This window comes from Purpureocillium lilacinum (assembly GCF_023168085.1).
Source record: "Purpureocillium lilacinum CBS 284.36 DNA, scaffold_4, whole genome shotgun sequence".
Taxonomy (NCBI): Eukaryota; Fungi; Ascomycota; class Sordariomycetes; order Hypocreales; family Ophiocordycipitaceae; genus Purpureocillium; species Purpureocillium lilacinum.
Genome location: NW_027072114.1, coordinates 4,346,782 through 4,369,706, shown reverse-complemented (window position 1 = coordinate 4,369,706; position 22,925 = coordinate 4,346,782). Strand labels below are relative to the sequence as shown.

The 22,925-nt window shown below is 59.1% G+C and overlaps 8 protein-coding genes across 8 annotated transcripts; 4 read left to right on the top strand and 4 right to left on the bottom strand.

Annotated features, from left to right (window-relative positions):
* Positions 1 to 2,183: 2,183 nt before the first annotated feature.
* Positions 2,184 to 7,372, top strand: PLICBS_006485 (uncharacterized protein; the record flags this gene model as incomplete). The annotated part of the gene is made up of 17 exons (XM_065600949.1): positions 2,184 to 2,208; positions 2,269 to 2,714; positions 2,850 to 2,973; positions 3,025 to 3,083; positions 3,135 to 3,263; positions 3,315 to 3,486; positions 3,539 to 3,604; positions 3,650 to 3,735; positions 3,791 to 4,259; positions 4,321 to 4,513; positions 4,585 to 4,739; positions 4,789 to 4,966; positions 5,023 to 5,056; positions 5,102 to 5,417; positions 5,524 to 6,357; positions 6,442 to 6,637; positions 6,691 to 7,372. 17 exons carry the CDS (start codon positions 2,184 to 2,186, stop codon positions 7,370 to 7,372), a joined length of 4,164 nt encoding a protein of 1,387 aa, XP_065457021.1.
* Positions 7,373 to 8,093: 721 nt separating this feature from the next.
* Positions 8,094 to 9,284, top strand: PLICBS_006484 (uncharacterized protein; the record flags this gene model as incomplete). Its single annotated transcript, XM_018328308.1, has 1 exon — positions 8,094 to 9,284. The coding sequence occupies one exon, from the start codon at positions 8,094 to 8,096 to the stop codon at positions 9,282 to 9,284; it is 1,191 nt and encodes a 396-aa protein (XP_018173166.1).
* Positions 9,285 to 9,912: 628 nt separating this feature from the next.
* PLICBS_006483 (uncharacterized protein) lies at positions 9,913 to 10,569 on the top strand (the record flags this gene model as incomplete). Its single annotated transcript, XM_018328309.1, has 1 exon — positions 9,913 to 10,569. One exon carries the CDS (start codon positions 9,913 to 9,915, stop codon positions 10,567 to 10,569), a length of 657 nt encoding a protein of 218 aa, XP_018173167.1.
* A 242-nt stretch (positions 10,570 to 10,811) lies between these two features.
* On the bottom strand, positions 10,812 to 11,882 carry PLICBS_006482 (uncharacterized protein; the record flags this gene model as incomplete). Its single annotated transcript, XM_065600948.1, has 2 exons — positions 10,812 to 11,378; positions 11,496 to 11,882. The coding sequence occupies 2 exons, from the start codon at positions 11,880 to 11,882 to the stop codon at positions 10,812 to 10,814; spliced, it is 954 nt and encodes a 317-aa protein (XP_065457020.1).
* Positions 11,883 to 16,266: 4,384 nt separating this feature from the next.
* PLICBS_006481 (uncharacterized protein) lies at positions 16,267 to 18,003 on the bottom strand (the record flags this gene model as incomplete). The annotated part of the gene is made up of 1 exon (XM_018327438.2): positions 16,267 to 18,003. One exon carries the CDS (start codon positions 18,001 to 18,003, stop codon positions 16,267 to 16,269), a length of 1,737 nt encoding a protein of 578 aa, XP_018173866.2.
* A 634-nt stretch (positions 18,004 to 18,637) lies between these two features.
* PLICBS_006480 (delta(24)-sterol C-methyltransferase) lies at positions 18,638 to 19,963 on the bottom strand (the record flags this gene model as incomplete). The annotated part of the gene is made up of 4 exons (XM_018327439.2): positions 18,638 to 19,213; positions 19,276 to 19,597; positions 19,654 to 19,688; positions 19,751 to 19,963. 4 exons carry the CDS (start codon positions 19,961 to 19,963, stop codon positions 18,638 to 18,640), a joined length of 1,146 nt encoding a protein of 381 aa, XP_018173867.1.
* An 843-nt stretch (positions 19,964 to 20,806) lies between these two features.
* On the top strand, positions 20,807 to 22,001 carry PLICBS_006479 (pre-mRNA-splicing factor slt11; the record flags this gene model as incomplete). The annotated part of the gene is made up of 2 exons (XM_018327440.2): positions 20,807 to 20,944; positions 21,006 to 22,001. The coding sequence occupies 2 exons, from the start codon at positions 20,807 to 20,809 to the stop codon at positions 21,999 to 22,001; spliced, it is 1,134 nt and encodes a 377-aa protein (XP_018173868.2).
* Positions 22,002 to 22,212: 211 nt separating this feature from the next.
* PLICBS_006478 (mitochondrial zinc maintenance protein 1, mitochondrial) lies at positions 22,213 to 22,694 on the bottom strand (the record flags this gene model as incomplete). Its single annotated transcript, XM_065600947.1, has 2 exons — positions 22,213 to 22,313; positions 22,379 to 22,694. 2 exons carry the CDS (start codon positions 22,692 to 22,694, stop codon positions 22,213 to 22,215), a joined length of 417 nt encoding a protein of 138 aa, XP_065457019.1.
* Positions 22,695 to 22,925: the final 231 nt, after the last annotated feature.

Here is a 22,925-nt window from a genome sequence, read left to right as displayed (position 1 = left end):
GAAGTGTCGCAGTGGTCTCTCGACATGTCGCCGATAAGGAAGGCGTGCTAGTAGTACCAGCTACGGAGCCGCTTGTGACGAATTGCTTTGTTTCAGGGACCAAGGAACATGAAAGCAGACGAACACAAATGTCATAACGACTCACGAAAACGCAACACTGAAAGCAGGGGTTTCACGGACTCCGCCTAAGACCCTATCAGAAAGACGTGGCTCCCCTCCTGGAAAGGCGATGCAGCATAGTTCAGGATGGATATCATTATGCTACTGGTGTTACTCTTACACGCTTTGTCTATGTTCCATTTCCGTCGCGTCACTCGTGAGTCGTACCTCTAACACCTCTCGTATTTCCTACACCTCTCGTATCTCTTCACAGTCCGAACTTTCTTCTTCTCTCGTACGCCTGGCTAGACGCACAATGATGAGCATACATATCGATGTGATTCGCTCGCATCTGTTCACCAAGTCAACAAACATGTACACGTACGCAGCGGCTTCGCCGAGACGGCACGCACAAAACTAGAATCGTGAGACCAAGCACGATCAGATCAGAGGCGCGCCATCGTTTGTGCCGAGGGCTGACGTCGCCGGCATATCGATTGGCACTCGAAAGCACCGCCGGAATGCCTAGGCACGCCGCAACGATGCTGCCGATGTCTAGAATTACCACGGCGATAAAGACGCGGCAGCGCTGTTGCAAGAAGAGAACGACGGCAAGGGCGTCAGCGACAATGCTGATCGAGGCCTGGGCAAACGTCAGTCACGGGCCGCACTTTCCGTGCTCCGTTTCGCCGGCCTTACCGCAGCGATATTCGGCTTCAATATCTGCTCGGGGTGTCTCCGACCCAACCTGTCCGCGAGATAGACGGTCACTGCAAGAAGCGCTAGTCCGGAAAAGATGAAGAAGAGCCGAACCAGGCCGTATGCCCGCTCGGAGAGAGTCTGTGAGGGCATTGTAAATGGAAGAGGATCTCGTGGTGTGCTCATATGTCTCCGAACGCCAAGGTTGTTGGCACGGGCCGAGCTGACCGGCAGCCAACACAGCTTTCCGACTCGTGTGATGGCTCGAGTTGCTGGTGCAAATGTATGCTGTTTCGGATTATGTTTGTGTCTTTACTGCCTCTGGTTACGGAACATTCCTGTCTCATATAGAATAGATACAGGATCAGCCAAACGGAGCCATGGTTTATGGACGGAAAAGAGGTTCATGATGAGACACAGTCAAGTGAAGTAATTCTGGCCTCGGGTGCTGACGCTAAGAATAGGTTAGCTCCCCTGGCCTTCGTCATATACGACGAGATGGTATAGGGCCGATGAGAGGTGGTCTGACCACATTTCCCGGCGGATCGCCTGCCAGTAAGACGGGACGAACACTTGAAGGCAGCGTTCATAAACACCACCTTCCTCTCACAGCAACGCTTTGCATGGTGAGGACCGAGAAGACGTTTGTGGACAGTATGGTGGTGTTGTCGCCCTCTAGCAGCACAGCCGCCCGAACCCGTGGTCGCGCGACAGGGCAAGGTCGTGTTCATCCTCTTTCTTCCGGGAAAGTATTCCAACGGGCATCGAGCTAGATGAAGATAAGGATTCAATATCTCTTTGTTCGCGATGGCCGGGTGTGAAGGCATGACTGGCGACATTGCGGATGTTGCTAAAAGCGGTCGCAAACGTGCACGGAGAGGAGCACCCAACTCTGCCCACGGTAGCAACCGTGCGGCAAGAGAGACACCAGCGGATATCGAGCTGCCATTGATCGGCAGTGCAGGTCATGCGAAACGCGAAGGCTCACGCGATGCGCAGCTGTGGAAGCCTGCTTCGTTCAGCAAATCGCAACGATGACGACGGCACGTGTTGTTGGTTGGCGATACCAACACACATCAAGAACTGCCGGCTGATCCAGACTGTCGCTTGTGGCGTCATCACACACGCGCTTATGGCTCATGCTGTACTCATATGCTCGCAGGCGCGGTGAGAGAAGGAAGACGAGCTCCCAACAAGAGTAGGAGAGTGACCCCATGAGCTGCATCCGTCGCATGCGTCGGACTGATACCATTCCGCTCTTTCGCCACGAGGCACACTGCGCGGATTCTGGTTTCGAGTTTAGCATAATACAACACTGCGGCCGCCCAGACCATGGCAGAAAATAGACATCAAAGCTGGTGGCACTTGGAGCCACCTCCGCGACCATGGCGCTACAGAGCATGTTGCATCGTGCCTTACGTCTCCTGCTCATTTTTTGCTGCTGGCTTGCACTTGCATCTCCGATTGCAGAGGTTCGACATGAAGGACGTACCATTGCTGCTCGACGACCTGGCCTCTTGAGCGAGAACGCCACGCTGTCCGATGTCGAAAAGGCCAGAGACATTGTCAGAAATGCCCTGGAGCGAGCTGCCCAACTCAATGAAGCTCGTGTCAGGAGTCCCGCTCGAAACATTTACGAGCTTGCACCTGGGACAAAGCTCAAGCGTAGCGGATCTACGGCGCCACAAGACACTCAGCCCGCTCCGCTCTTGGACATCACAGCCGAGATTGCCCACGCTGCTGCTCTCGTTGCCGAGGTCGACGCCTTTGCAGCAAACAATGGATCGACGACCATCACAAAGACCACGAGGTCCAGCTCGTTCTGGATGGAGAACATCGACCGCAAAGGCACGATTCCATGGGGCGGGGATGCTGGCTACCAGGTGCACCCCCATGATGCAAGGTCGATCGGTCGGGTATGGAGCGCTCACTGTGCCTTAGGTCTTCCGGAACGTTCAAGATTTTGGGGCTTGGGGCGATGGCATACACGTACGTGCCCAGAGTTGCAAAGCGGTGGTTCAGTCATACTCACGACGCGACGGGCATTGCAGGACGACACGCAAGCGATCAAGGATGCCATGATGGCGGCGTCACTAAACGACCGCAGCAGTACGCGGTGTGCCGCTGGCTGCTACGGCTCCACGACCCAAAATGCCATCGTGTACTTTCCCAGAGGTAAGGCCGCTTGCCGGAGACGATTGGACCAGTCTCGCTGACTCGCCTCAGGGACGTACCTGGTCAGCAGCACCATTGATGTTGTGTTCGGCACGCAGTTGATTGGCGATGTAAGTGTGTCTTTGGTCTGTTCTCCAGGCAGTCTCTCATACGTTCCGTAGGCCGCTTCCTGGCCGACAATCCTGGCGGCGCCCTCGTTTGTCGGGATGGGAGTCCTTGCGACAGACGAGTATGTTCCCAATGGCGGGACTGGACCTGATGGTGGCGCCAAGGAATGGTATATCAATACGGTGAGTCTCGTCCGCTCGTTGTATACAACACCGATTGACATTGCTCCATAGGCGAGTTTCTATCGGCAGATACGAAACATTAGGATCGACATCCGCCCGGCATCGCAGAGTGCATACATATGCGCGCTCCATTACCAAGTCGCCCAAGCGACAAGCCTGCAGTTTGTTGAGCTCATCTCAACGAATCCTTCCGACAACCCAAGCACTACCCAGCAGGGCATGTGTGAGTAGGGCAGTCTCAGATTGCAAGTTCTCTACTGATGGCTTTGACCAAGTCGCGGAAAACGGTAGTGGCGGTCACATCAGCGATGTCACCTTTACAGGTGGCAACTTCGGCTTGTGTATGTGGCCTGGAAGACCTTGTGGCCATCACTGACACCACACAGATGGGGGCAGTCAACAGTTCACCGCGCAAAGGCTCACCTTCAACGGCTGCAAGACTGGCGTCCAGTTGATTTGGGACTGGGGATGGGTGCGTGCTTCACTCCATCGCGGCGATTGGCTCATCACTGAGATGGTGTGTGCAGACATGGAAATCGGTCGAGATGAACAACGTAGATACTGGCTTCCGTCTCACAAACTCCGACGGCACCGACAGCATAGGGTCCGTGTACATCATGGACTCCAAGTTCAACAACGTCAACACTGCCATCTTGACGAAGCCAGCATCCAAGGACCGAAACACGGGGACCACGGGCATTACCCTAGACAACGTCGCCTTCACAAACGTGCAGCATTATGTGTACGACACGAGCAACTACGAGTATGTCCAGGGCTCTCCGACCTCGCTGGACACGTGGACCTTGGGGCCGGTGTACTTCACGGGCACGAGCAGAGACGTGTCGCTCGGATACTCCTTTGCTACACCACGCGAAGCGACGTTGGTAGGTGGGGGAAATGGTCTGCCCAAGAGTCCGTTCTTTGAGAGGGCGAAACCGCAGTACGAGGACGTAGACGCTTCCGCATTTGTGCACGTCAAGGACCATGGCTGCAAAGGTGCGACTTGCGCATGATGACGCGGGCCCCTCATGATGCTTCTCGGCTAACATGGGACCAGGTGACGGGGCGACGGATGACACGGCGGCTTTTCAGCGTGTTCTTGACCAGTTCAGTGGATCAGACTCCATCATATTTGTTGACTCGGGCACATACATCTTGACGGATACCGTCACAGTGCCTACAGGAACGCGAATCGTTGGCGAGGCCTGGTCGCAGCTCGCTGCCTCTGGGCCCAACTTTTCGGATGCAACGTACGTCGTGATCACGGCATCCAAGAGACTGGATGCAGAGGTTTGTTGCTGACATGTGTGTTTTGTTGCAGAGAGCCGCGCATCATGTTCCGCGTCGGAAACCAGGGTGATCGGGGATCGGTCGAGATCCAGGACATCCTGTTCACGACCAAAGGAGCGACACCCGGAGCCGTGCTCGTCGCATGGAATCTGCTCGCGGATCAGCAAGGGTCTGCGGGCATGTGGGGTACGATCCACACAAGAATGTCGTTACACCAGATGCTGATGAGACGTAGATACGCACTTCCGTCTCGGCGGAGCGACGGGCACTGGCCTGACGCCGAGTGAATGTCCCGCGTCCACGTCGGGCGTCAACAGCGGATGCTCTGTGGGAAGTCTTATGATGCACATCACACCGTCTGCGAGCGCCTACCTAGAAAATGTTTGGCTCTGGGTCGCAGACCACATGTCAGAGTACAGTCTATTGCCAGTTGAGACTGCGTATCTCCAGAGACTAACTTTTCGACCAGTGATCCAGATCGACGCGATGATGGAAATGGCATGGTGAGTGCAAGCTGAGCTGTGCAGTATGGCCGCTGACCTGTACAGGCCATGGTATCCGTATACAACGCCAGGGGACTTCTCGTGGAAAGCCGGTCCGCTACTTGGTTATACGGGACGGCCTCGGAGCATTCCGTCTACTATCAGTACAACTTCCACAACGCAAAAAACGTCTTTGCCGGTATGATACAAACTAAGTCGCCCTACTATCAGCCTAGCCCGCAGCCTCCGGCGCCGTTTCAAGATGCTATCGGGGCCATAGCAGGTGACCCAGAGTTCCAGTGCAGCCCCGGAGAGGTGGGTTGCGATGCGTCCTGGGCTGTGCTCATCGCCAACTCAGAGAACATTTTCATCGCCGGCGCTGGTCTGTATTCGTGGTTTCAAGCCTACAGCCAAACTTGTAGTAAGCCTACGTCCCCGTTCCGAGTCTGATGTACGTCTGGTCGCTGCTAACTGTGTGCCGTCGCAAGTCGATGCGTGGTACTGCCAAAACACCATGGTGTTTTTGAAGAACACCAAGAATGTCATTATCCATAACCTCATCACGATTGGAGGGGAAAATATGTTGGTTTCGGACGGCTCTGCGATCCCAGCGGGCGCCAACCAGGCCATCGGCGCCCATCCCTGGTGGAGTCAACTCACAGTCTTTTATCCGATCCAGGGAACGCCGGATGCCCGCAAGCGCTCCAACCACTATGCGCGCTGGCATGGCAGTGTCCCAGACGGCGAATACTTTCCATCGCGGTCCGATATCATTACATGGCCCGGTCGATACGATTCGAGTCTGGTGACCTACGTTACCCTCCTGAACGGCTCGCCCCACGACTTCCACTTGAACCACACGCACACATACCAGGTTGATCCGTTTGGCTTTGATAGCGTCCCCGCGGGCTCAGCTAGGCAGAACAAGCAGCAGTATCAGAACGGGACGAGGACAAGCTTTGTCGACGACAAGGCTGAGGCGTTTTATCGCATCGACGGCACCGACAGCACGTTTCAGATCTGGGCGCGCACCAACAGTGGCGACAGCCACAAGATGCACGAAGTCTTTTATTTTGAGAACTTTAGGACTGACGATCAGTCGTCGGGGTCGTCGACAGAACTCGGGGACCGCGGCGGGTATCGCGCATTCAATTTTGTTGTCACAGGTAGTGAAAAGTACGGCCATTACTGGACGAGCCTAAACCCTCCGATCGCTTGGATGAGCGCCATTCTCAACGTTATCGGTGGACGAAAGCTGCGACATGTGTGCATGATCGGTTCGCATGATGCTGGAATGTCCACGCTTAATGGCAACACCGCATGTGAGTGCCGTGATTGTGCTCGCATTGGGGAGCCAGTGTTTTCACTTTGTCGTCTGTGGTCGAGGATAAGCTAACAAGCACCAGTTGTGACGAGGGACAACACGGACACACAGCACTTCAACATTTACGACCAGCTGCGCGCTGGATCGCGCTTCTTTGACATCCGGCCCGTTGTCGGCAATGGGGGCCAGTACTTGGTCGGCCACTACAACGTCCCTGCTGACATTGTCTTGGGGGGAAACGGAGAGTACATTACCGACATTGTAAACGAGGTCAATTCGTATGTGATACGTAAGCCCTTTTTCTTTCGAGGTTAAGTCACTGATGGACCAGTTTCATGGCCGATAATGCGGAGCTTGTCATCCTCCACGTCTCGCATGCCTACAACACCGACGACAACTACCGCGGCTTCAATGACGGCGAGTACAGCCACCTCTTCGATCTACTGGAAGGCTTGACGCACCGCTGCGGCGGCATGACGGGCGACCTCACGGACAAGACAATGAACGAGTTCATCGGCAGCGGAAGCGCCTGCGTCATCATCATCTCCGACGATGGGCCGGTCCGCCCAGACCGCGGCATCTACAAGGCGTCCGACTCGTTTGGCTGGGACGGCGAGGGGCACTGGTCCGACACCGACTCCATCTCGGACATGGCCAGCGACCAGCTCTCCTATCTTGCCTCGCATCGCAACATTGTCGCGTCCGACCTGCGCGACAAGTTCCTCGTCATGCAGTGGGTGCTGACGCTGCAGGGCATCGAGAACGTGCCCATCACGTCGTCGATGGGCATCGAGGCCTTTGCGACGCGATGGCCGTACGATGCGCTGTTTTGGAAGGCGTGGAATGCCTTCACGCCGTGGAGCTACCCCAACGTCGTGCTGCTCGACTATGTTGGGCACCTCCAGCAGGGGTATAACGGCACGGTGAACAGGGAGCTCGCCGCGTTTGCCATGGCCGTGAACCTCGCCATTGCAAGCGCCAATGACTATGTGGGCGGCGGAACGATTTACTAACCCAAGGGGCTGGTTGGGTGGATCGGCCTCATGCCATTCTGAGGTCATAGCGAGGATCAGGGCGCGGGCGTTGAGGTGTTGGTGCAAGTAAAAGCCGCTCACAGGGTGGCGAGCGCCGAGGACACGGTCGAGGTCGGACTCACGAAGTTGCTCAAAAATCTGCGTTCGTTTTGCAACATTGTCAATTGTGTCAACGTCAATGAGCCTGGGGAGCGCCGCTGATCGTTCGTGCCATTTGTGAGTACGGTGGGAAGAAGGCACGATATAGTATAAACGTCCCTTGACTCGTTTCGTCGAAACGCCATGCCCTTTGCACGAGGACTTCGTGGTTTCTTCGCCCTTGTTCTAGCGAGAGGCCTTGTCTATGGCGGAACTAGCCGGGCCACGCAGATGGCTCATCCATGTCTCGGACACCGACCGGACCTTGCTGCCCTCTCAGCTTACTGTACCAAAGCGCAGCCCAAAGTCAATTCGCGCAAGGATGAGCTGCGACGATGGCACTGATTGGACGCTAACCGCGGAGACAAGTTCGATCTTACGAGGCGTGAAAGGCGTGAGGGTTCAACGCAACCCTCCGGGTGTGTTTGCAGCTCGAACGAAGCGATCACGTACGTGAATGAATCTCATCCCTTGTGAAACGGGATAAAAGGCCGGCTCATTCGTCTACTTGCCGGCTACGAGATCTTGGTCTGCCCAGTCTTTCGCTGTCCGACGCGCAATCATGCACGCTGCGGCACTCGTCGCCCTTGCCTTCGGGGCGGCCGGCTCTCTGGGGCACGGACAACCATACTCGCGGCGCATGTTGGACAGCATCAAGTTGCGACAACAGGGTGTCATATCCTCCGGCGCGGCGTCCAGCACGCTCGAAAATGGCATTCTCGCGCTGGCCATGCAAGAGACTGCCACTCAGTACCGCGACTCCCCGTGCCAGGAGAGCGACAAAGAGTATCTCGTCAGGGTGCTCGACAGCGCATCACGGCCGTACACAAATGCCACCTGGGCTGCGGGCCGCCCACTCGATCGCTTTTCCCTGGCAACCGGCATCGAGCGTGCCGTGTCGTCCGGCTTGTCTGTCACGCCGGCCTCGACGACGGCGTACGAAGCCATCAACACATCTCTCGCCTTGCAGCGGCGCAACCCCGATGGAGGCTTCTGGTATTACGTCTACACCGAATGGAGCTACCTCGACGGCATGGTCTCTCTACTACCATTCATGGCCAGCGCCACGCGCCCCAACGAGACGGACATGCAACTCCAAGTAACTCTGCTGGAGGCGCACTGCAGGCGACCGGACAATGCCCTGCTCGCTCACGGGTACGACTGGTCGCGGAAGGCGGTCTGGGCCAACAACGTCACGGGCTCAAGTCCGTATGTTTGGGGCCGATCGCTGGGCTGGTTCCTCGCTGGTATGGTGCAGACATACGAGCGCTACGACTGCTGCAGGTCGGGCGAGCCGCACCGCCCGCTCTGCAGCCAGATCCGCAACATCACTGTCCAGATTGTGGATTCGCTCGTCGAGTACGCCGACAAGGAGACGGGCGCGTGGTGGCAACTGCCCATGTTTCCCGGGCGCGCCGGCAACTACCTCGAGAGCTCCAGCACAGTCCTCTTTATCTTTTCCATCCTCAAGGCGCTGAGGCTAGACATCCTTAGTGACCGTTCGCACCACCTGCAAAGCGTTGCGGTCAAGGCGTACAATTACGCGACGAACGCGTTCGTCACGGACGTGGGCAAGGGAAACGGCACCATTGGGTTCGACAAGACGGTGGCGGTTTGCAGCCTCAACTCGACAGCGACGTATGAGTACTATACATCGCAGCCGATTGTGCCCAACAGTTTACTCGGGGAATCGGCTTTCATTTTGGCTTCGTTGGAGGTTGAGCGTCTGGACAGGCACGGACATTCGCCATAGACTCAGCTGCGAACTGCACCTTTTAGGCTAGAATGCGGTTCGTCCGATAGAGGATGACGTGTGTCAAACGCGTGAGTGCAAGGCCAAAGCCAGGGTCTATGCTCATTGAGAAGCCTACAATGGCCTTTATCCTCCGCAATGCCCGCGCATTGTTGTAGCGCGGCCGTTCTCGGTGGTGGACCGTGACTTTTGGCCTCCAAATCAGTCCCGTCGCTTCAGCCGGTACTGGGGCAGTTGAGAGCATAATACAGGGTATCGCGCCCAATTCTTTTGCCGATCGAGATGAGAAAAAGATAGACGCTTTGAGTAGGAACGGGACTTGACATGGAAGTGGCCACGACGCAGTGGCCCTGACGCTCAGCTCGCCCGGGGCTGAAGGTCAAATGACGACCCCTTTCCCATCCCGAGCCTTGGCGTCGGTGGCTGCGAGCAATCCGGAACCCGAACCAATACTTGTTCCGAATAGGCGCAGGGTCCTATGACTCCTATGCATGGCAACTTGTCGGACACATAAAGTATGAAGGCCCCGTATGGGCGTCTGCTGCTGGAGTCGCTGCAACGGCAACGGTGCCTCACATACAAATCCTCTTCTCATTACATCTCGCTTCACAAGCCGTAGCCGCTCAAGATGACACTCGAGGACGACGCGCGGTTCTGGGACAAGTCCGCTCCGTCGTACTCCAAGTCGGCCGTGTCGGACGAAGCCGGCTACCAGCGGACCCTCGACCGGACCTGCAGCTCACTTCAGCCGACGCATCGTGTTCTGGAGCTTGGATGCGGAACGGGCTCGACCGCTCTGCGCCTCGCGGATCGCGTGCACGAGTATCTGGCCACCGACATCTCCCCGCGGATGATCAAGATTGCCACCGAAAAGCTGCAAAGCCACGACCCCAAGCTTCCCAGCCTCCAGTTCCGCACCGCCACCGTGGAGTCGCTTGTCGCCGAAAACGACAAGGGCGACTGCAAGTTCCACGTCGTGCTGGGCTTCAATTACCTGCATCTCGTGCGCGACCTTTCAGGCACGCTCAAGGGCATCCACGCGCTGCTCGGGGACGATGGGCTGCTCATCACCAAGACGCCGTGCGTCGGCGAGATGAACCCGCTCGTGAAGCTCGCGCTGCCGGTGATGCGGGCCGTGGGCAAGGCGCCGTACGCGGCTGTCTTTACGGCTACTGATCTGAGCGCGCGGATCGCGGAGGCCGGCTTCGAAGTGATGGAGACGGAGATGCACGCGTCCAAGGGAAACGACCACCGGCCGTTCATCGTGGCGCGGAGGAAGACGTGATGCTGCGCGTCTAGACGTGTACCGTGCTTGGTCAAGGCCGCTAAGTATAGTGGCTTTGTGTGAGATGATGTTGTCGTGCATCGCGAGGCACGGAGTAGATACCCTCAACTCTTGACTTCTGTACTCCAAACAATGGTTTTCCATTTGGCGCAAGGTACTGCTAAATAGCCTCACATGCACCTGGTGTCCAACTTAGCAAACACATGCATCCGGCCGTGACAGACGCACACGCCAGAGCTGGGTCAGCTGCCTGCGTCCCGACTCAAAAGCGCACGAAGGCCTTGGTCAACCTCATATCGCCTCAACGTAACCGCCTTCCATTCCTTCCACTCCATCCCCGCGTCCACCCCGACCGCACATCTCAGCCCCTTAAACAGCCCGAGAAACCCATCCCAGTCTTCCAGGTCATAGCCGCAGCAAAAGTCAAAGAAATGTTGCACCCGCCCGTTCCTGGCATGTTCGGCCAGGTCTCGTCGGCCCCTGCCCTCGAGCAGCTCCGCAAAGACTGCCTCGCCGCCGCCGATGGCAGTGTTGCCGCCATAAAATTCCGAGACCGGCAGGAAGCCGACGGGCGAGTTAAAGGCGTGCTCCGGAGGCGCCGTGTGCGCCCATTCCCAGTCAATGATGCCTGTCACGTTGAAGTCGTCGTCGACGAGGATGTGGTCGCCCTTGTCGTCGGCGTGCTTGAGGTAGAACTTGATGTCTCCGGTTGAGGCCGGAGTGATGGTCGGGACCAGGTCGGTGAGGAATCGATGGATGAGGTAGGCGTCCACTGGTCGCTGCGTGTACATTTCCTCTCGTGAAATCACCTTCAGTGTGAGCTACAGAGAAGCTAGCCGGTAATCTTGCCAGGACGAGCACGGCCCGATGGTTGTCATGTTAGACCCCTCGAAGTCAGTCAATGACTCGCGGGCGAAAGCGCCCACGGCCAAACCACCGGGGGTATCCAGGAGAGAACCGAGCAGGTCAAAGGGATGGCTATGAAGCTCGATGAAGGTGTTCGCCATTTGGTCCATGACTCGTCTCCGCTCCTCCGGCGTCGCCAGCGACCACCGCAAGGACTTGTCGGGCAGCTTGTCCATAAGAATGAACCCGACGCCGACAGGGCTTTCCGGGCCTTCTAGTGCAAAGTCGTACACCTTTGACGCTGGAACTGCAGTCCCCTGGAGAAATCGCAGAGTGACCACTTCACTGCGTAAAATGTAGTCTCGTAAAGGTGCCGGCGGGGATGTCGCGTTGAACCTGCGTATACGTGCGATCCACGACACTCCATCGTCGAGGCATAGCTCAATGTGGTAGTTCATGCCGCCCATGACAGAGCTCCTTGTCTCTGGATCGTACTGCGGACGGGGGGCCGTGCAGGGCATGCCATGGCGAAGACGAGAGGCCCGCCTCGCCAGCGCCTCCAGGTCAATGAGGGCGATGAGCGCCGCGAGCTCTCGAGCTTCGGCGGCACGAGTCGCAGAGTCATACGTCTCTCCGTCCTGCCGGGCCCATATGTCAGTGCCTAATCTTCCAACTACAATGGTTGAGAGAGGTTTGCCTTCCAATGTGGGCATGTGTGCGACGGGGGCTCCAAATGCAGAGAGCACAAATGGCGGTCGCAAAGCTCGCAGTCGCCAAGCACGCGAACAACAGGCCTGTTGCAAGCCCGGGAATCACACGGCCACATCGGCATGGCCCCGGGTCGTGCCTGCGGCGGCGCTGGGCATTGAGTGAAAATTTGGTGGTTGCGGAGTGTGGGCTATGACATCCCACACAACATGCAGTCGTATACGAGCCACTGGGATGCCCTGTTGGTTACGTAGAGCGGCCCTGCAGGCGGTTATCGAGCTCTAGAACGTTCTTTCGATGGGCGTGTGTTTGACTGGATATTCGCATTTGTTGTGCCGCCCTGCAACGAGCACAGTCGACGGGTGACTGTAGCCCTCAAAGTGGTTATGATGGGTGTTGGAGAAAGGTTTGCCAGGTGAGGGAGTGCCTGCCTGCGTAAGAAAATCCCGCGATCCGTCTCACAAATAGTCCTGCATATGCAAGCTTGCTCTCGCAAAAGAAATGACTCTTTGCCCTTTTCCACTCTCTGTGGTGTGCATATGCAAGGTCGCTCCCGATACTTCACTCTTCGGGACGTGCAGAGGCTGTACTTGCAGTACTGCCTCTTATTCAGGGGGACGCAAGGGAGTCAACCTAACATCCCTACGGAAGCCAACATGGACAGTCCACTCGTCAGCTTTAACGAGCTGGTGACTCAAGAGTAGGAAGACGGTAGGCCCAGGCGTCAATATGACTGACCGCCTCCATGCATAATGTGACCAACGAACAGTGCCTCTTCGCACCCCGAATGCTGTTCGACGGAGGCCTCTTGCCTCACTGGAACTGTTCGACGGAGGCCTCTTGCTTCACTGGAATGGACACATTTACTGTACCTACTATGAGCCATTGAACTGGGATCAACCTGCCATCTGCTGAGCAACGCCATACCTCTCCAACGGCACCGATTGATGGAGGTCGCGCATTTTACGCTGTCAGTTGAGAACCGGGTTGGTTTCGGCACTTGAAACGTACCCGTGTCTCCATGAGCTGATGATGCACATGCTGATGATGCCTTGCGGCCAGGCCGACCGTGAACGGCTAGTTCTGTGAGTGTGACATTCACGCGGCTATGGACAAATACAGTACGGACCATGAACTTTCACGTTTGCTGTCGATGGCTTCACGGACCAACAAAACATTCTCCATCTGGTTAGCCAGACGAGAGCCAGCAAACCATGACAGTAGGCTAGGTGCAACTGGGCTGCGAGTAAAAAAAGATTCCGTTGTTTTGCCCGCGGAGAATGGCCGAGTTGGCCGAGGCGGATGTACTTTCCGAGGCTTCAGGATGCCTGATTGGATGCCCCTTACCTATGTCAGTTGCCTGCAGCTAATCATTGAGGTACTGTACTGTAAGTGCAGCAAACCAGGGCCTGACCCGACCCAACATTTGAGGCTCTGCGTGCACGGCCGACCAGAGGCCAACAGCGACTTCACGATCGCGTCCACGTCGGTCGTCATCAAGTCAGTCACTCCCTTCACTTGCACTGCTCAGACATAGACATAAATGTCCTTCTCCTCCAACATCGGCTCAGCCATGCGAAGCTCCGTGGTGCTCTTATCGCAAACCACAGCACCGGAGCGGCCAGTGGACTTCACTCCATCTTTGATCTAAACGCCAGCTTCCTTCATCGGCAACCCGAGACACGACTCGGCTTCCATCCAAGAAGCAGCAACTGGTCCGTCACAGGCCGCACCGCCCAGACTTTCCACCAAGGAGATTTTGGGAAGAACTCCCGGAGATACACCTCACAAAGAACACGCTGCGAGCGTTGGAGTGCTACGGACCCCTACCGCACCAGAACCGAAGGACGACAAGGCCGACACCGAGGCATAGTGATCAGCTTGCCAACCGACGGGTCTCCGAGTCGACTGCTGATCAACCATCCGCCGAGAGCTACCTGCGCAGCTGCTCACCGATTGAATCGAAGCGACTTCGTTGCTTTACTTCACGAGGTGGTCCAGACCTACGGGGTGTTAGAGGGGTAAGCACTTGCGTTTAGAGTCCTTGATTCGAGCTAACCATCCGCAGTACCGACGTACCGAACCAACGTACGCTATGAGCAGGCGAGAGTCTACCTCTAGTCGTCAACAGAGAGGCTTCCAGACTCCTGTTAAGACTCCGGTCAGGACTCCAGTTAGGACTCCTGTTAAGACTCCCAAGGGCATCGCGACACCAAACACGACCACCGCGAGAAACACAAGCACGTATGATACCAGTTTCCAGGACCATTTGATTAGCTATGAGGTCTATCCCCCTGGACATACTCTCCCTGGCAGCGTCGCCCTGCCGCAACCTGATAATTTGGTCGAAATTCGCGAGCAGATTTTCCGACGCCGTCGACCCTCGCTTGACCCAACGGTGTTCACAGACCGACACTTTGACGCATTCCGGGATGCAGAGGCACTACAACAAGGGACCAAGGTTACGGCAACGGTCGTCTCCATCATTGAAGGAAACGTAAACGATCGACGCTGCACGTGTGCTGCAAGGCAAAAGCAATTCAGGAACCTTGACGCCTTGACCAATGGGTCACTCGTACCCGGAAATCCAGATCGATACTACGGCGCGCTACCCGACCAGCTCCATGCAGAAGTATGTGCTGAGCTTGGGGGCCGTATTGTACCTTCCACTCAGGGCAATGTTCCGGTGGCTCCAAACTTCTTCCTCCTCGCCAAAGGCCCCGATGTCCCTCCGTCAGTTGTACGACGGCAAGCATGCTATGTCGGAGCACTCGGCGCGAGAGGTATCCACAGCTTACACTCGTATGGGCGGTCGGAGCAGCAGTATGACAACACGGCCTACAACCTCACGGCAACATACCACGACGGCCATCTCAAAATGTACACCACCCATTTGATTCCACCGCTTCCGCAAAAGGACCAACCTGGATATGTCATGACACTGGTGGACACCTGGAGTTTGACCCATAATACCGACGCTTTCCGAGAGGGAGTTGCAGCATTTCGGAACGGCATAGACTGGGCAGAGCAGCAGAGAGAGCGGGCTATCCAGCAAGCAAATGAAAAGGCAGCGGAAGCTGAAGCACATCCCTCTGATGATGGTTCGGGGGCTGAAGCTGAAGCCTCTTCCTCTGATGATGGTTCGGGCCCGGAAGCTGAAGCCTCTTCTACTGATGATGATGGTCTGGGGTTGAACTTCGCGAGCCTGGCGATAGTTGGCGATACGATTTCTACCAGCCACGAAATAGTCCCGGGCCTACCCTCCGCCGTGGCGCCCGCCTACGAGTCGGATACCTCGGCAGATAAGTAAAAGACCATGCTCGGTCAAGGCTTGGCGCAAGAGACGTGACGAAGCGAGGGAGGCACGAATGGCTTCAAAGCGAAGAGGGGAGCTAGAGGTTGGGACGCGCTGGTGGTGACGTGTGGGAGGCACGGGTGGTTGTAAGGATAGAGGGAAGCTGGAGGCCGGAGGGAGTGGCGACTGGACGTGAGGGAGGCGCATATGGCTTTAAGGTCAGAGTGGGGGCTGGCTGGGAGGTTGGGAGGCGTGGGGACGTGATGGAGGCACGTATGGCTTCAAGGTGACATGGAAAGGGGAGGCTAGGAGGTCAGGAGGCATGGGGACGTGAGGGAGGCACATATGGCTTCAAGGTCAGAGCACGAGGTGGGCTGGAGGTCGGGCTTTCTATAGTATGCAGGGTTTCTATAGTATGCAGGGTTTCTATAGTATGTAGGCTTTCTATAGTATGTAGGCTTTCTATAGTACGTAGGCTTTCTATAGCATGTAGGACACAATCGATTGATGCTTTAGCCTTTGTGAAAGAGTAGTGTTATTCGTAGAGCCAACTCTTGCTAGTTGCAGAGCCCGCCCGCAGCACCAACAGTAGCAACGACAGCAACGACAGCAATAATCAGCGCGCCAGTGCCATCCCATGCCTACGCAATTAACATCTCGGCCGCGCCATACATGTACCCCCATGCTACGCTAGCGAAAACATGCACGTAGGACGGCAAAAATACGGCTCTGCGGGTAACACTACTCACGTGAAAACAGGTTCCTGCATGCCAGGCAAGCATCAAGAAGGCTCTGGGTATCACAACTCTCTTCGTTGTACATGGAAAAGTGTCAACTCTTGGCGGCAGTCATTCTTCTGCGCCCATCAGCCTCCCAAGGCAAAACTCATACTCATCGTCCTCCACGTCCTCCCCCTTCTGCTGCTCCCCCTCCTCCGGCAGCAGCACGTCGCTCCACGACGGACCGTGCGCCCTCTTCTGCGCGAGGTATTCGTCGCGCTCGACGCCCTCCTCGCCGTGGTCCTCCAGCTCGCCCATCTTCTGCCAGCTCCAGTATCCGCCCGCACCCAGGCCACCGTCCCCGTCATGGCGACGGCCCGTCTCGTCGACGACGCGCTGCTCCTGGTACTCGCCGTAGTCCTCCTCGTCCTCCGACACCTCGCCCACCTCGAGCACCTGGAACTTGGTCCCCGACGCGGGCCCGTACCCGTAGGGGAAGTACTTGGCCGCCCTGGCAAACACGGCCTCCTTTGCGCGCTGCCTGTCGCCCGCAAACAGCTGCGAGGGCGCCTCGCCGTCGTGTAGGCGCGGGTGCGTCTTGCCGCGCGCCTTGCTCGCCTGCGCGGCGGCCCACGCAGCGTACTCGGCCGGGTCGTCGGGCACGTCCGCGAAGAAGCCGGCGTTGTCGCCGTCGCCCCAGTCGAGGTGCACGACATACACGGGCAGGATGCGCGGCGGGTCGAAGACGACGTACTCGAGCCCCCCGTTGGCGACGTGCGAGTCGGCGCCCTCGTGCGGCTCGTCGCTGTCGCGCCACCCGTCGTCGCGGAACATGAGCCGCGCGCGGCCCATGAGCGTCGCGCACACAATCAGCTTGACGCCAAAGTAGCTCCCCGGGGTGGTCCGCCCGCACCAGCGGTCCGCGTACGCCAGCCCGAAGCCCGCGTCGGGCGAGCTGTAGATGCCGCGCCCGTACGTCGCGCCGCAGCGCACGCCGTGCTCCGCGCCCGTCGCGGGGTCGCGCATGCCCGGCCGCAGGAACCCGTGCCGCACGATGCTCGACACGAAGCGCCGCTGCGTGCCGTGGAAGGTGAGCCGCGGCCGCGACAGGTGCTCGACGTAGTCGGCCACGCGGGCGCTGCGGTGGCACAGCTGCGGCGGGGCGTGCCGGCGCAGCGTGCTCAGCGGCAGCGAGGAGAGCTCCGTGCGGAGCTGTGCGAGGGCGCGGTCGAAGCCCACGGCGAGGTCCTTGCGGAGGACCTCCTCGACGTGCTGGACGCGGTACCGCGGCGGGATCATGCCGGCCACGGCCTGCGGCGTGACGCCGAGGTAGCGCTGCGCGAGTTCGCTGCACGAGAGCGTGCGCATGTCGACGCCCTGCTTGATATCAAAGTCGAGCCGCGGCGTCGCGTGCCGAGTCTTCTTGACGGGGGTCTTGCGCAGCCGCTCCGCGCGGAACAGCTCCATCGCGCGGTTCGCCTCCTCGACCATCAGCGTCACGACCTTGGAGTAGTCGAACTCGGAGCCGTCGCACGCATCCACCCAGGCGTGCAGCCGCTCGAGCGTGTTGACGAGCGTGCCCTCGGCGATGATGCCGCGCAAGCGCCTGCGCAGGGCGTCGACGGGGTCCACGGGCATGCTGCGGTTGCATATCTCCCACGCCGGCTGCGCGATGGGGTACGCCGGCCCGGGAGTGATGTGCAGCGCCATCTCGCCGTACTCAAAGGTGACGGTTGACTCGAGCGGCGCGTCCCATCGACGGTCCGCACCGAGGTGGCCCGCCTCGACCAGGCCGTCGGTTTCTTCGTCGCGCAGGACGGACAGCTGGACGAGGTCGTCGTCGGAGGGCTCGCCGGCCTCGGCCATGGCCACAGGGCCGGCAAGATGAGCAGACAGTTTGTATATCTCTCTCGGTGTGTATCGAAGCCAATAGCGGAATTGGATGCTGATTGTGTAAGTCGTCGCGAAGCTCCGTCATATAAGTTGTGTCGTCTGTCCCAACAGAGTTCCTGGGTCAATTGTCGGTAGCGCAACAAGTTTCAACGTATCCATAAATGGCATGCTTGCAGCTTCGTCCGCATCTCGGTCGCTCCATAGGTCTGTCTTATACACGATGTGCTGCGCTGCGACGTAGCTACGGCTCTCTTGAGTCACTCGGCGCGCCTGACGGCCGGGATGCGCCTCAGCCCCCCAACGCTAAGTAGGCCCAAGCCACGCCCGCTCAGCCTAACCGGCCGGCTCCCTCTTCCTGCGCTGGTGCAAGGTTCGCGGCATGCAAGTGCCCGCCTTGGAGAGACAGAAAAGGTCTAGATTATTAAAGGCTCTAATGTCGTGTGTATATACATGTCCGTGCGGAACTCCCTATGCCCCGTGGCCTTGTCGAAACGCTCATATTGATGCATGTTTCCGTCCGGGTTCTATGCTTTCCCGAATTTTCCTTTGCTTCCCTGTCGCACGATCCCGCCTCAACGCCAGCCCCAATCATACAACGTCTGCTCGCTCACTGGGCCGGCTTGCGGCCGACCATGAGGTACATGGGCGTAAAGAGCTTCTCGCGGCCGCCGGCGACGAGGCAGTCGGCGGCGAGCGCCAGGCTGTCGGCCGTCTTCTTGGTGCCGGCGGGCGCAATCTTGATCATCTCCAGGAAGCCGGCCAGGTTGTGGGCAATGGTGCGGCCCCAGGTGGTCATGCGCACAATGGTGAAGATGTCGCCGACCGACTGGATGTAGCGCAGCTCGCCCGACAGCGGCCAGTACCAGGGCGACGGGTCGGGACGGTCTGCCAGGTCCTCGTTGCGCAGCAGCTCGAAGCCGGCCGCCTTGATGGCGTCGAGAGCCTCGCTGACCTTGCACATGTTGGAGATGCCGTCGCCCTGCTCGATGCCGAGGCGGATCTCGCGGTGGTGCAGGTTGTTGTTGTCGTACTCGTCCGTCATGAGCCACTCGTAGACGCCAAAGATGCCGCCGGGCTTGAGCACGCGGAAGATTTCGCTGTAGATGCCCTCGAGCGTGGGCGCGTGGACCGTCGCCTCGATGGCGTAGACGGCGTCGAACGTGTTGTCCTCGAACGACATTTGCTGCCGCATGTTAGCAAGCGCATACAGGCTGCCGCAATGGGTGTATCTGGGGTAGGACCCACCATGAAGTCGCCCTTGACAAAGTCGAGCTGGTTCGACAGCCCCTCCTTGGCGGCGTAGTGCGTAGCGCGCTCGATCTGGTAGTCGTTGTTGTTGAGGCCGGTGATGTGGGCGCCGGTGAACTTGGCGATCTCGCGGGCAGGGCCGCCAACGCCGCAGCCAACGTCGAGGACCTTCATGCCCTCCTTGATGCCCATGCTGTGGGCGAGGTAGTGCTCGTGACGGGCAATGGCCTGGTAGAAGGGCTCGCCGACGGAGAAGCGGCAGAAGTGGAAGGACTGGCCCCAGCCGTACTCGTACAGGTCGGTGGCGAGGTTGTAGTAGCTGCGCGAGGGTGTTAGGGATGTGTTGGATGTCCGGCGGCCGGCAGGGTCACTCACTGTCTCGTCAGGGTCGCGTACTCGGCGGTGCGAGCCTGGAAGCGTGTGGTCAGTCTCGGGGGGGCTCGCGCTCGACGGGGTCACGGGTTGGACATACGGCGCGCTCCTCGGCCGTCTCGTTGGCGGCGGGCTTGTTGTCCCAGTGCTTAAAGTACTCGTCGACGGCCGCCTTCTTGGCGTCGGCGCCCTTGGAGAACATGGCGGCGATGCCACCGCGGGCCTGGGCCGACTTGCCGTGCATGGCCTTGTTGAACGCGGCATCGCGGTTGTGGTCCTCGCGCTCGAGGTTGGAGGCGGTGGAGGAAACCATGTTGAAGGTTCTGCTGGTCTGTCGGGGGGGCGGGCGGCAGGCAGTGAAGTGAGGGCAATGGACGAAGAAGCAAACAGCGGCAATGCGTGAAGGGGGAGAGAGAGAGGTGGGCGTTGCGGGCGTTGCGTGGGATCCCCAGTGGAGGCGGGAGGTTTTATGGCCTGACCTGGGACTCGCGTCGCAATTTCGCGGGCCTCTCAGTCTCTCTTTTTTTTTCGCACATGCCAATTGGGCTGCCCCTGACTACTGCGCTCCGGCCAGCGCTGCCACTGTCGTTAGTGCTGGCTGGGGCGGCCGCAATCTGAGATTTGCTGCCCGCCCGGGTCCGGGGGAGGGCAGGATTGGGCAGGCGGTGGAGCCGCAGCCGCGTCCCGACACGAATACGAACGCGAACCCTGGATATGAATGCGAACCAATCCGCCTGGATGCGAGCGGGGCCCTCGACGACGCCCTGGAGGCGCCTCTGGGCATGGCTGGACGGCTGGAGGTCTTGCGCTACAGAGGCTTGATGAGGGGCTCTACGACCAGCAGTGGCACTGCCACAGGCCCTGGCGGCCGCCAACGAGCCTCCAAAAAGGGGGCCTTGCACTGCAACGAGGCTGCTCGAGCCCCACCTGTATCGATAAGATTCCAAGTGCGTTAGTCAGCGCCCAGCACCACGCTCTGCCGGTGGCGGCACTGTTCCTTGACCGAGCGCGCGTGTGCTGGCCAGCCAGCGATAAGATTCTGACGGCACAGACGGACAGCGCTGACGCCGTCGACGTCGCTGCTTCACCAACCCATCATCACCCGCGTCGTCGCGCGCCCGTCGCCGTCGCCGTCGTCGCCACAGCATCCGTCACCATGCCGCCCCAGATCAAGCAGGACCTCAACCGCTCCGGCTGGGAGTCGACCGACTTCCCGTCCGTCTGCGAAAACTGCCTGCCCGACAACCCCTACGTCAAGATGATCAAGGAAGACTATGGCGCCGAGTGCAAACTGGTATGTGTCCCCCGTTGTCGCCCCCGATGTCTGTCAAGGCTCCTGATGCTGACGCGCCCAGTGCACGCGCCCGTTTACCGTCTTCTCGTGGAACGCCGACCGCAACCAGGGCCGCAAGAAGCGCACCAACATCTGCCTGACGTGCGCGCGCCTCAAGAACTGCTGCCAGAGCTGCATGCTCGACCTGTCCTTTGGCCTGCCCATTGCCGTGCGCGACGCCGCCCTCAAGATGGTCGCGCCCGGGCCCCAGTCCGACATCAACCGCGAGTACTTTGCCCAGAACAACGAGAAGCTCATCGAGGAGGGCAAGGCCGGCATCGAAGAGTACGAGAAGACGGACGACAAGGCCCGCGAGCTGCTCCGCCGCCTCGCCGCCAGCAAGCCGTACTTTCGCAAGGGCCGCACCGTCGACGAGTCGGAGCTCGCGGCGGCCGAGGGCAGCACGGCCGGGGGCAATGCCGCGGTAGGCGCGGGCGTCGGAGGGCCGGGGCCGATCCGAACACGAGACTCGCGCGCTGCCGCTGCCGCCGGGGCGAGGCCGCGCGGCGGAAAGGGCCGCTTCCCCAGTGCAGCCCAGCTGCCCCCGAGCCCCAAGGACTGGCTGCCTCCGGACGACAAGAACATCATGTCGCTGTTCGTGACGGGTGTCGAAGACGACCTGCCGGAGCACAAACTGCGCGACTTCTTCAAAGTTCACGGCAAGATCAAGAGCTTGGTGTGCTCGCACATGTCGCACTGCGCATTCGTCAACTACGAGACGAGAGAGGCGGCCGAGAGAGCGGCGGCCGCCTGCCAGGGCCGCGCCGTCATCGCCGGATGTCCGCTGCGGATACGCTGGGGCCAGCCCAAGGCCATTGGCACCATGGACAGGGAGCAGCGCGGCCAAATGTTGCGCGACGCACGCATCGCCAAGTCAGGTGGCCAGCAGCGGGCCATCGAGGGCGGTTCCTCACAGCAAGGCGGCAGCGGCCAGGCTCGCATTGCCGCTCCGCCGACCGTGGCCGCGCCGCCGGGGGCCGACGAGGCGCCCAACTATGCCAGCCTCTCGGGCGACTAGCTGCCATGGCCATCCTCTTCAGCATTTCGTCGGTGTACGGCGTTTGGGTTTCTATGTAATTTGAATGGGAATGCGAGCGGATAGAAGGGCAAAAGCGATGGGTCATGCATCTCGTTGGAATGAGAGGGTATCATGTTGTCGGCGTATACTGTATTGTACAGGTAGTGGTACAGAAAGTCCAGGCCTTTCAATCAAGTCTATGAAGCAGGCCTCATTTGCAGCCGCATCCTCCCCCGCCGCCCAGCGTGCCCATGCTGCCCATCTTTATGCTCTCGTTGTCTCCCCTTTCGGTGTGCTCGTGGATCCGCAGCTCTGCGCGCCGTTAGCTTGCGCGCCCTATTGGGGGAGGGACGGAGAGGGACGGAAAGTGGACGCACTGTAGGTGGCTTCCTCGTCGGCGGCCCTCTTGCCCTGGACGACGTTTTCGCGCAGGATCTTGGCCACCTCGTCGGCGTGCTGCAGCGCGGCCTGCGTGTCGGAGCTCGACGAGTCGAGGGCCGACCGTTGGCGGAACTCGTGGCGGATCTGGTCCTGCGCGGCGGCCAGGACGGGGGCGTCGCCTGTGGTGATGTCTTGGTCAGAAGTCATGTTGCGGACGAGGATGGCGCGAGAATGGCGCCGCGGGAGTGGCGACTGACCCTGAAAGGCTATGCGCGCGGCGCGCAAGAGGTTCCGGTATGCTACCAAAGCCATGGTGCTGACGGGTTGTCGTGATGGTTTGCCTGTGCCGTGCCTGCCTGTCGCAAAAAAGCAGGCTCGGCTGCTGCTTTGCCCGGCGGATGAGAAAGATGATCCAATGGTAGCAGCGGCTTGTGGAGCCCAGATCCGGACGGTTTCCGGCGCTCATTGGCTCCAGTGCTGCGGCCTCACTGGGCGACCGTCGTAGTAGCCACTGGTCCCGTCGTGGTGCCAAAGCGGCCGCAG